Raw genomic sequence first — 12,183 nt, 5'->3', positions numbered from 1 at the left:
TGGCACCCATAATTGGCCATGAACGGGCTCATTCCCGTGGACACATGTTCAGCGTTATTGTACGCAAATTCAGCCAGCGCTAGTTTCTCTACCCAATCGTTCTGCCTCTCGCTGACGTAGCAGCGTAGGTATTGCTGGAGTATACTGTTCGCTCTTTCTGCTTGCCCGTTGGTTTCCGGGTGTCTCGCCGTTGAGAAGCTCACTTCGACCTGCAGCAAGCTCATGAGCTTCCTCCAGAAACGGGAAGTAAATTGTTTCCTGCGGTCGGAGATAACCCTCGAAGGAGCCCCATGCAACCTGAAGATGTGATCTACAAACAACCTGGCTGTTTCCTCTGCCGTGACCGCATGTGAGCAAGCTATAAAATGGCACATTTTTGTTAGTAGATCGACCACTACCATGACCGCTGTCTTCCCCCGGGACTTGGGCAAATCGGTCATAAAATCAATGGACACCACCTCCCAAGGTCTCCCCGGCGTGGGTAAGGGTTCCAGTAATCCTGCGGGGGCAGCCCGCTCCCCCTTTGCCCTTTGGCAGCGGTCGCACCCCCGTACATATTCCCGTACATCCTCCCTCACCCTGGGCCACCAGAACTGCCTGGTGACGAGCATCATGGTTTTGTGCTGTCCAAAGTGTCCAGCTGTGGGGTTGTCGTGGAGTTGTTTGAGTACCTTCCCCCGTAGGGTCTCCCCCGGTACATACAGCGCCCCCTTATAGTACAGCACCCCTTCCTTCTCCTCAAACCCTCCTTGGGTTTCTCTTCCGTCTCGGAGTTCCCAGATTTTAGTTTGTGCGAACACGTCGTTTCTAGTGAGTCCAGCCAGTTCTCGTTTCCCCACCAAGGTTCCACCACACACCCATCGGTCCTCGGGGATCACGTGTCGTATCTCCGGGGGCCCCTCTCCTTCCATGTACTCCGGCTTCTGGGAGAGAGCGTCTGCTCTCACGTTTTCCTCTCCTGGCACGTATCGGATTTCGAAGGAAAACTTGGAGAACTCCTGTGCCCATCGAATCTATCTCTGGTTGAGCACTCGTGCGGTCCTCCAATATTCCAAGTTCTTGTGATCTGTACAAACCTGGATCTTGTGCTGCGCCCCTATTAGTAGATGTCGCCATTGACGAAACACTGCATAGATCGCAAGCAGTTCACGGTCATACACAGTATAGTTTTGCTCCGACTTGTTCAGCTTTCTCGAGAAAAAGGCACACGGTTTCCATTCCTGCCTGCCCCTCCCTGGCTGCAAAAGAACCGCCCTAATGGCTCTGTCGGACGCGTCGGTCTCTAGCCTCATGGGTTTCTCCAGATCCACGTGCAGGAGCTGCTCTTCCGATGCGAACGCCTTCTTCAGTTTTTCAAAGGATTGCTGGGCCTCCTCTGTCCAGACGAACTTCCTTTTGCTACTGAGACAATCTGTGATGGGTGCTGTCAAGTGGGCGAAGTTCTTGATGAACTTCCTGTAGAAGTTGCTGAACCCTAGGAACCTCTGCACGTCCTTCCGGGTTTTGGGAGCCTTCCACTCCAGCACTGCCTGCACCTTGCTTGGGTCCATCGCTAAGCCTTTGTCTGACAACTTGTACCCCAGAAACTCGACTTCTCTGGCGTGAAACTGACATTTTTCCAGCTTGACCCACAACTGGTGCTTCTGCAGTCGTTTTAGCACTTCCCTGACGTCTCTGACATGTTGCTCCTTATTGTCCGAATAGATTAAGACGTCGTCCAAGAAGTCTACACAGTTCTTGTACAGCAAGGACCCCAACACGTGGTGCATGAAAGCTTGAAAACAGGCGGAGCCCGACTGTAATCCAAAAGGCATAACTAGGTACTCAAAGGCCCCCAGGGGTGTGAACATTGTGGTCTTCCATTCATCCCCTTCCCTCATCCTAATCAAGTTGTATGCTCCCCTGAGATCAAGCTTGGTAAAAATTTTCCCCTGCCTCACCCGTGTTGAAATGTCGTCAATCCTGGGCATTGGGAAGGTCACTGGTTCCAATACCAAATTGACGGCCCTATAGTCCACAACGAGCCTGGGTTGATTAGTGTCCTTTTTGTCCACAAAGAACACCGGACTGCCCCCTACCGCTTTTGATTCTCTTATGAAGCCTCTTTTCAGGTTCTTGTCAATAAATTCCCGCAACTCCTTCATCTCCCTGTCCGACATGGCATACAGTTTACCCACCGGTAGCTGCGCCCCAGGGAGCAAGTTGATTTGGCAGTCAAAGGGCCTATGGGGGGTAGTCTATCTGCCTCCTTCTCGCTGAAGACCTCCTGCAGGTCAGCATATTGTGGTGGCACCTCCCCTTTCGGCTCCACAGCTATCCCAGCCACCCTGGCCATGGTCATTCTTGGGTTTCCCCCCCAGACAGTGTTCCAAGCAGTAAGCGGACCCAAAGGTGACCGTTCTCTGATGCCATGCCACCACTGGATCATGTTGTGCTAGCCAGCTCATCCCTAATATTATTGGGGGCCCTGCCAGTGAGGCTACGTGAAAGGCGATGGTCTCCGTGTGCCTGGAAACCCTCATTCTCATTGGTGGGGTCTGGTGCGTCACTTCCCCTCCCAGAAGCTCCCTGCCATCAATGGTGGTTACTTGCAAGGGGAAATCCAGGGGCAGCAGGTGGAGCTGGTGCTCTAGTGCAAAGTCCTTGCTGAAGAAATTGCAGGAACTGCCTGAATCCAACAGCCCTTTCACCTTGACTGGGTGCCCATTTGGGAGTTCTAGCACCACTTCTATGGCTATAGCCGCCCTGGGGGGGTCTGGTTGGGGCACTTCTATTGGTTGCTGGCCTGGCTGCTGTGCCCGCTGAGTGGCAGCCAAGCGTTGGCGTTTCCCTGCTCCTGCCCCTTTACCATCTCCTCCTCACCCCCTGCAGCTCCCACCATCCCTTGCCAGGCCTTTCTTTGCGGGCAGACCCTGGCAAAATGTCCTGGCCGCTGGCAGAGAAAACACTTCTTGGTGGTTTTCCCATCCTTTCCCTCCCTCTTGCGACTTTCACTGGAGTTTGAAACCTCCCGCGCGCGCGCCCCATCTATTTCCATTGGCTCCGCCGGCGGGGAAGGCTGCCTTGGTATTTCAGGAATGCGGTAGTCATGGTAACGTTGCTCTCTCCCTTCCCGCTTCTCCTGGGCCCGCGCTTCCTGCCTTACACCAATCGCAAGCACAGCCTTGTTCAGCTGATCCATCGACTGCGGGTGGGGTGCGCGGGAAAGTTCGTCCTTCACCGTTGGGGACAACCCCTCCTCGAACAGCATTTGAATGGGTTCAGAGTCCAATTCTCACCCGAGCCGGTGGACTAACATGGCAAAGCGTGACCAGTAGTCTCTAACTGACTGGTTCCCCTGTTTGCAGCTCATCAGTTCCCGCCGAGTCACACTTTGCTGTAGATCACTGGAATACATTGCATCCATCGCCTGGAAGAATTTCCTCAGGTCTTTCAAGGCGGCATTCTGCGTTGCCATTAGGGGCCTGATCCATTCTCTGGCCCCATCCTGCAGATGTCCGACAATATAGGCAACCCTCTCCCCATCGTCTGCAAAATCATTCTGTTGCAGTTCCAACGCGTACTCTATTTCCGTTCGGAATGCACTGTAGTCCTGGGGTTTCCCTCCAAATTTGTGTACCAGTCCCGGTACCTTCCTTGCTACGGGGGTGGGTCTGACCTGAGCATCCTGAGCCCGCCTTTCGTCCAGCCGCGCCGTCAGAAGAGCCACATGCTGTTCCAAATCTCAGTTCCTCTCCACCAGATTTTGCACTCCAGTTGCTCCCTCCGTGGTGCCAGTTTCTCCGGTTTTGCTCATGATGCTGCCTGCCTGTCGCCGTGCACGAGCGACGTCAGGGACTGACGGATTGCTGTAATGAGTATGGGTTGCTCGTGCGTAAGTTGCCGCCTCTCCTGGCTATGTTGCCTTGTTTAAACCTTTCTGGCTGGACAGCCCTTCACTTCGTGGCTGCCTCAGTCGCTAGCAGAATCCGTCAGTGGGCGTTTCTTAAACCTTTTCCAACATAAAAGTTGTTTGATGCCAAGTCTCCTCCTACTCTCCCTGCGCGGAAGCCTTCTGCGCAGGGAGGGCGTGGGTAGCGGAGGACCCGTGCTCTCCCCGCTGGTGTCCGGTGAAGAGTCCTGGAGCCCTCTCGCTGATTCCCCCATCTGCCCCCCTTTATCCCTGGTGTTGTGCTGATTTGCTTCCCCATCTGCTGAGCTGCCTCTCTCCCTGCTGGGCCCTTCTCCAGCATCATTTGAGAGCCTCCCCTCCGCCTCTAGCTCCGATGTCGGTTCCCTGACAGGCTAGATATAAACTGACATTCTGTGTTGAATGTGGATTTGTTCCATAGAAAGAATCCCAGAGAGTACATTAATCTTCTGAGGTGCGGGATTTTTTTTTTTAAAAGTGATTCAACTTTCTCAGGAATGGAGAATGCTCTAAAAAATATAGGCATTGCAAGCTTTTGTACTGTTTTTACAAACATTGTTTAAGAACACATGCTGAATTATCTAGTCCAGAATCTTGGTGACTGAATCTTGGTGACCATGGTAATCACCTAGATGCTTCCAGGGATAGCAGAAGAAAGTCAAGCTACTTTAAAATGATTCTTGGATAAATTTACCTTGTTTTCAGTAGGTGAAGTCTAATATTGTATGAGTGGACTTCCCCTTCCACGTCCCCCCCTGCAGCCGACATATTCCCCCCAGATATGCTTTGATGGGTGCAGAGGAGCTGCAGGGGCAGGGCGGGGGGTAGGAATTCATTCTGCCGACAGTATCCATTCTGATGGTGGCTGGACAATGTTTCATTTTACGCAGTATCTGCATTATCTAGTAGGCAGAGGAGGTATTGGTGACTACTGTATTTCTTTTATTTTTTGTTCCATGCAAACATGAATTCCTATTTGCAATTTTGAATTGTTACAATGAATTCACAGAAGTAAACTTTATGTGTTCAGTGCCTCATTGCTTTTTATCTCCTAGAAACTCTATTTTTGAACTATGAACTAAAATAAATTATTGAGGCTAAAATAAAAGGTGTGTTAGAAGCAGAACTTACAGCTCTTTTTAGTATTGTTAAAGTCCAAAGTGTATGTTCTGCAGTGTTAGGTCTATATCAAACACTGTTGTTGTACTTGCGCAAGAGACATTTGTGCCGCAGAACTGCCCTTCTTTTCTTGTGCAGCCCCTCATGCATCTCGAGTCTGCTCCAGAGGTTTTAGGGACCCCCAAACTCCTGTTGTAAATGTCCAGTGGTTTTTTTGAAACTATGAACATGCTTGGAAAGAATGGTTAGTTTTTAGCCTAGTGTTGCACATGGGAGAAATTGAGTGATAATATCCTGCTAAGCTGTACTCCAAGTAGACCCAACAAAATCAGTGCACTTAACGTTAGTCGTGATTGTAGCTAATAAGTTGGCTGCTTTCAATGAGTCTGCTCTGAGTATGACTTTGTCTGCTAGTACCCTTTGACCCCAAAGCTAGCAGAATCCTAAACAGAATAAGTTTACTGTGAAGGGAATCCACCTATCTAGGTCTGCCTTGATATTACATAAAAGGTTCTGCCCAAATTAATTGTGGGGTATGCGTGTGTGTGCGTGTAAACCAGGTTAACAACATTCTGTAGGTAGATGTCTGCCTAAGCCGACACAATAAGGTCACTTTTATTTTCCAACAGCCTGGCAGCAGCATGATGTCCAGGAACTCTGTAGAGTCATGTTTGATGCTTTGGAACAAAAATGGAAACAAACAGAACAGGTAACAGTTTTGGCTCTTCTTTAAAAAAAAGGAATAAAGGGGAATATCATGCTACTTGAACTAGAAATATTAGCTAGAATGGATTAAGTAGATAATGTTGCGTTGGACCACATTTCAAATGCTAACTTCGGCAAAGACATTGAGATGGTATGGTGAAAGTCATGCTCTTAGATTTAGCTAGAGAAGAAATAATTCTGAGCCAAATCAGATGCTATTAAGACTAATTGGAGAAAGAAACATTTTACCTGCCCTGAGCTTTGTGAGTAGGTTTATTTTCTGTTTTGATGAATAACCAGTGTATTGTAATAAAATTAGATGGAAATGAGAGTATGCTCTGCTTTTTAGTAAAAGAACACTCTTACTTGACAGATACAAAAGGTATTGGCAGATTTCACACACTGTGAACTTCTGTCTTATCCCTGTAAAGTGTTACTTGTGCATTTCAATATGAATACCTTTAAATACCACAGGAATGAATATTGTATAAAGCAAGATAATATCTTGTTTGTCTCCCTTTGGCTTTGCTGAAATATTTAAATTCTTTCTCAATTGCAGGCTGATCTCATAAATCAGCTCTATCAAGGCAAGCTGAAGGACTATGTAAGATGTCTGGAATGCGGCTATGAGAGTTGGAGGATTGACACATACCTGGATATTCCGTTGGTCATTCGGCCCTATGGCTCCAACCAGGCTTTTGCAAGCGTGGTGTGTACTGCTCACCTGAATGCTAATGCATCTATGCACACATTACATACATAATGCAACAGTGGTATCACTTTCTTGAAAGGTAAGTATCATCCTAGATACTCCATCTTGGGTTGTCCGTCTTTGTGCAGTAAACCAGCTAGCAAGTTCTAGAAGTTTTTTTGACCCTTCAATGAGTCCTACTGGTGCATGTTTAAGAGGGAAGTTCAGCTAAGTGATTTAATGGTTACCGTAATATTATTATGCTCTTTTTTGTAATGCTTTTGGGAATTAGTGTTAGTTCTGTTTTGGTATGTTGATAGGTGTTTGTTTTATTAATATCTAAAAAGTGTTAATGTTGTTGACAGTTGTAATAAAAATAGAGCAACTGCTTGTGGTGGTAACAGGAGTTTCTCGTTTTACTGCAGAAAGGAAAACTTTTTGAAATGAGGAATAAGAGATGGCGTGAGCCATATTTTTGGTGTAGTTCTCCTTAAACTAATGAGAGGTGTCATATATGCAAGGGGAATGTGTATGGAATTCTAATTTAGATTTCCATGTGTGCTGTGTGTGGGTGTGTTTGCATGTTGTGAGGGGATAATCCAAAGCAGAGAACATGAACAGCAATAAGAGGAGTCATGAGAAAATAGGCCAAGTAGGTAGGATATCTTCAGGTATTTATTCTACAAAATCCTTCCTTATGGTGTGGTAGGTGATTCAGGTGACCCCATCACATTTGATAATATAAATGAATAGATTTTGCATATACATTTGCATATACATTTGTTTTGAACAGAAGTATAATAATATGCTGGACATAATAAAAATCAACTGGTTTGACTAAGCTTTTCCAGTTCAAAGACCACATTAAGGGTTTGCCATCCCCTACTCTGAAGGCCACATGAAAGTGTTTGCACACACATACTTAGCAGTGGGAGGAGCAAACAAGCAGTGCCTGCTTACTTGGCAGCGCTTTTGCTCCCTAGCATAGCGCTAGTGTAGGAGAAGCTGCTCCTCTCCCACTCCTTGGTGGGAGCACATTTGTGAAAGCTTTGCCTTCTTGCTCTGATGGAACACTATTCTTGGAGATGAAACAAGAAGGAAAACTTCTTCCTCTTTCTTAACACTTTGGCCAGTGAACCATAAATGCTTTCTGCCCACCCCAGAACAACTGAACCAAACAGCTGAAAATTGTTTGTTTAGTTTTAGCCATTTTCATGTATTGTTAAATTTATCATGCTATTTAGTATATACAGGCAGCAGCCATTTTAAGTGTGTCCAATTGATGTGTGATTGCCAATGTGTGGGTCCTTTTGGACCTGGAAGAGGGCATGGGGGCAGGGCGGGACGGAGCATGATTATGTGTGAGTTGCCAAGCTACATAGGGGCCGGGAACAGAATCGCTCCACACCCACCAGCAGTTTTACTGCAGAGTGTTGGGTAACTTAAGGGCTTATAAATGTGACATTATCTAGTAAATAGAACTATTCTGAATGCCTCCCTATTTTGATTGGTATTAAGCTCACCATTAAGTCATCTTTTTAATTAACAGGCACCTTTTCCCCTTGTCTCTAGTGTATTTTTAAAAATGTTGTAATAAGATCTACTGTCTTAAATGCTTTCTCTGAGGTGGGAGATAAAAAATTAAGTCAATTAACTATCACAGGATGTGCATTTTGCATGAATATTAACTACTGGAAAGTTGCATAGATACCAACTCTTATTCTGTCTGGTTGAAACAACATCTGTTTCTTTCATGAATATGTGCACATGAGAATCAAGTTTATCATATGTTGAGGTTCTTCTAAAGCTATTGTGTTGGAAACTCTGTTGATGCTCCACTTAGTCAAGCTCTCTTATATTTTTTCCTGAATTGTATTGCAAAGTTGGTTATTTTGGTGGTAGAAAATATTTTAGCTGTCTAGTCTTTAGCAGTTGGGAACTATGGAGGATACTTGCTTTTGGAGAAAGGAAAAAATCACATGTTTCTAAATGGAATTCTCTGAAGGTAGTATCCTCCATTGATCCACAGATAAGTAAGCAGTGGGCTCAAAGGTCATATCAATCACATAATGGGATCAACACATGCGCTAATAGGGCTTGTGGAAGGGAATGTAAAACTCTTAGATCTTGCTAGTCAGTTCCTGAGGGACTTGCCACAGGCGGCACTACCCAAAATAGGGAATCTAAGGAGGATACTACCTTCAAAGAGCTCTAGCCAAGAGGTAAGTGATCTCTCATTTTTTTAATAAAAGTAACAGAAAACATGTCAATTCCTGGCAAAAAGAAAAGGTCTGTCTTGTCAGTGGTTGCCATTATACACTACAAAGGATTTATACTTGAAATTTCTAATAACATTATGGTAAATGGGATTTTTGAGAGAAATTACAAGCTTAAGATATGTCCAACTGTTTATTCCTGACTCTGCAAATCAAAATAGAGATTAAATTTCTTAACTGGCAGCTATTGGGGCTTCAACCTTTAATTGCCATGTCTGTTTGTAACTTGAAGAAATAGTTTAGTTTACTATTCTGATCTCCCATTTTGTTTTCTTTTGCATTATAGTAAAGCTTCAGAGTTTGAAGAAACAACAAGAGCTTTGTTGTATTCCATATAAGGCCATGTAGAAGAGCAGTTTTAAAAAATTAATTGCTCAAACCTTATGAAACAATCAGTAATTTGCTGTTGGTTAAGCTAATGATTTGCAGGTTCCAATACAAATCTGAAGAAAATGCTAAAAGGGGAAGTTTGTGCTGCTACTGATTGTTTATAGAGGAGAACATATTTAAGAATTGTGTTATGGAACTCTTGCATTTGGATTAATATTGTACAGACTTGTAGTATATTGCAATCCCATCTAGTTTTAAGATTAAGTACAGCTTACAGCTTTACACATCAGAAAAGGGTTTAGGATGAAAAATACTAAAGAATCATCTTCCTTAGCTTCAGGGTAGTGGCATTGTGTAGGCATTACTGAACAGTCTAGGTTCTATTTTGACCTTGTCCAAATCAAGCTTTCCAAAGGACTTCTTCAAAAACATATTTCCCAAGATGAAGTGGTGGTTTAAGATTAAAATAGGCCATTGTCTTGAAGGCACATCAATCATGCTGAAGCTGAGCAGGTTTGTGTGTGGTCAGATGGGAGACTGACTAGAAACCTTACACACACCACTTTGGGTACTATAGAAGAAAGATGCAAATGAGACTACTTATAAACTGCTTCAGTACAAATGTCATTGTGCCAGCTCTACATAAACTGTAGACCAGCAAGGTGATAGAAGCTCACCAGTCATACTTTGTGACTTTCTAGACAATTGAAAATCACCCGGGGGGGGGGGTGTTGTGCCAAGTGCCCAGCAAAAACAGTTCCCAGTGGACCACTATTTGTAGCTGGTAGGCTGCACCACCACCAAGCCAGAACTAAACTAAGATGCCATATTTTGGGCACAGCACCTCATACTAGCCTCTAGCCTCTAGTATGCATTCCACCCTACTTCTGAATCTACCCTACTTTTCCGATAGATTGATATATGTAATCTTTGAAAGAGAACTAATTTTGTTAGCAACTTAAATTTTACAAAAGGAAACCATCATCCTTTAAATTTAAAGAATCCTTTGAATTTAACTCAGTGACTGGATTGGCTGTCTGTTGCTCCTACTCCATCCTACAGTTGGTTGTCATTCCTTAAACGTGAATTGTCTTACTGTTTGGGGGGGGGGCTGTATGAGTTTTTAAGGGCAGTAACTATAGTAAGGCTGATGTGTTCTAATTCTTCACATGGCAAATTAATAGTAATCAGAATTTTGTTACAAGCACCTGGAAACATTTCTATAGAAAAGTTAGGCTGTTTTGCCTATGTGTTTGCAAGAAAACAAAATTGTTAGGAAACACAACAGTTCAAAGTGGTAAACTTAAAGAAGTATTGGTAATCTTACACAAGCAGATATTGGCAGTAATGAAACTTCCATGAAAGTGGAAAGTCAGTGGATGCAGATAAAACAGTGCAATCCTAGACATTTCTACTCATAAGCAAGCCCACTTCCCAGGCATTATTCTCCTGTAAGTGGATATTGAGCTGCAGCCTGTTAGTTGTGTGTGGTCCCTTTTATTTCAGTGCAGCTGAAGTGTAGTGAACATAGGGTTGGATGTTGCCTCCCATGAACAGTAAAGTTCCTTCTATTCTTGGAAGGCTTCTTATCCAACTAAGGAATTCCACAGGCAAAATGGGTGAGTAGGTGGTTTTTGTTGATTTCGCCCTGAATAGCAGGGTTGGGGACCCTCAGTTAGTATGAAAGGTGACTGCAGGAGGAAGGGGAAATTTGTTACATTTCTCTTCCCCCTTTTTTCTGCCATCAGTAGCATATTGAATAAAACCTTGAGTTCTGTCACCAGCGGGAGCAAACTCCAGATCAAACATCTAGGACATTATATTATCCCACTAACCTAGAAGTAAATCCTATTTAATTCAACAGTAATAGCCTTGACTAGACAGCTTCTGGCTTTTCCTGCGAATATTAATCTATCTCCTTGTCCTTGATAGTGATATGAGAAATTAAGTACTTTGGGTGATCTAATGTCACATTAGGTTCTGCAATGGGACATCACCTCTCTCTTCTACCCATGCAGTTCAAGGTCTGCTCTGAAAGCCCCACCACCACCACCAAGACTCTAAAGCAAATTTAGGGGAACACTGGGAAGGGAAGGATGCAGTCACAGACACACTTTGCTGTGAATTATTCAGTGGATGATGTTATTGATCAATATTTTCTTGGCCCCAAAGCTAGCTTGCTTTGAAAGGAGCCTTTGGAGGCCAACCATGACATGGGATCTAACTACTAGAATAAATTTTAAATGGTTTGACTTTTCTATAATTTCTTCTTGACTTTCCTTGAGTCAGAACCACATTGAAAACCAACTTATGCTAGTTAATAGAGGCATTTTGGTAGAAATAGTATTTATAAAATACTTTTCAGTTTCATTCATATAAGGCAGAAGCATCATAGAATCACAGAACTGTAGAGTTGGAAAGGGACCCTGAGGATTATCAAATCCAACCTCCTGTAATTATACAAATTATAGAAAATTGTAGGAAGAAGTAAAATACACAGCAGTCAAATATAACACATATTTTTTAAAAACTGATCTGTAAAAATCCCATTAAAATTACTTTGAGCATCACTTCCTCTTTGGTAAGCACTAAAGTCATTAAATAATGCATTACCATTCATGAGTTTTTTTCATTCAAGTTTTGAAGATCCATAGGAGCATCACTTGTTTTTGTTTATATCTGTATATATATCTATATCTATAGATATGGATCTATATAATAGTATGGTTCCTTGTTGACTTGCACATCACACAGTCTACATAAATTTTACATAACCACTTTGTCAATCATTCACATGCCATTTTTTTTTAATGAAAAAGATGTAACACATTCTGTTGTACTGCATATTTCTATATCTGACTAATTGCTTCCCGCATAATAAAATGTTGCTGGAAAAAAATACCTCAGCCGTTTTGGTGCAGATTACTTAAGCATTCTAGTCAGCAATTGTTCCCTGAATGGCCTTATTAGCAGGTCATAGTTGTAGTCTAAAAATCTATATTTTGTACAGGTGATACGCATGCTTGCTTCAGATTGATTTATATTTTATAGAGTCAAAACTGCAACATCTGTAATCCACTTCATAGTAATTGCCTTCTGATGCATAGATTGTCGCTTATAACAGATTAAAAAAATACTTCCTTGTACTCTGC

At 43.6% G+C, this 12,183-nt stretch overlaps 1 protein-coding gene across 3 annotated transcripts in view; it reads left to right on the top strand.

Annotated features, from left to right (window-relative positions):
• USP47 (ubiquitin specific peptidase 47) overlaps positions 1 to 12,183 on the top strand; it is a 52,524-nt gene that overhangs the window by 18,693 nt on the left and 21,648 nt on the right. For all 3 annotated transcript variants that reach the window (XM_081013760.1, XM_081013759.1, XM_081013761.1), the window contains 2 exons: positions 5,659 to 5,738; positions 6,294 to 6,443. In XM_081013760.1, coding sequence (XP_080869886.1) covers positions 5,659 to 5,738; positions 6,294 to 6,443 — 230 coding nt within the window. The remainder of the gene's footprint in view (positions 1 to 5,658; positions 5,739 to 6,293; positions 6,444 to 12,183) is intronic.

This window comes from Podarcis pityusensis (assembly GCF_964106645.2).
Source record: "Podarcis pityusensis genome assembly, chromosome: 1".
NCBI classification, from domain to species: domain Eukaryota; kingdom Metazoa; phylum Chordata; class Lepidosauria; order Squamata; family Lacertidae; genus Podarcis; species Podarcis pityusensis.
Note: the sequence above shows the minus strand (reverse complement) of the source record. Positions and strands in the feature narration are given on the sequence as shown.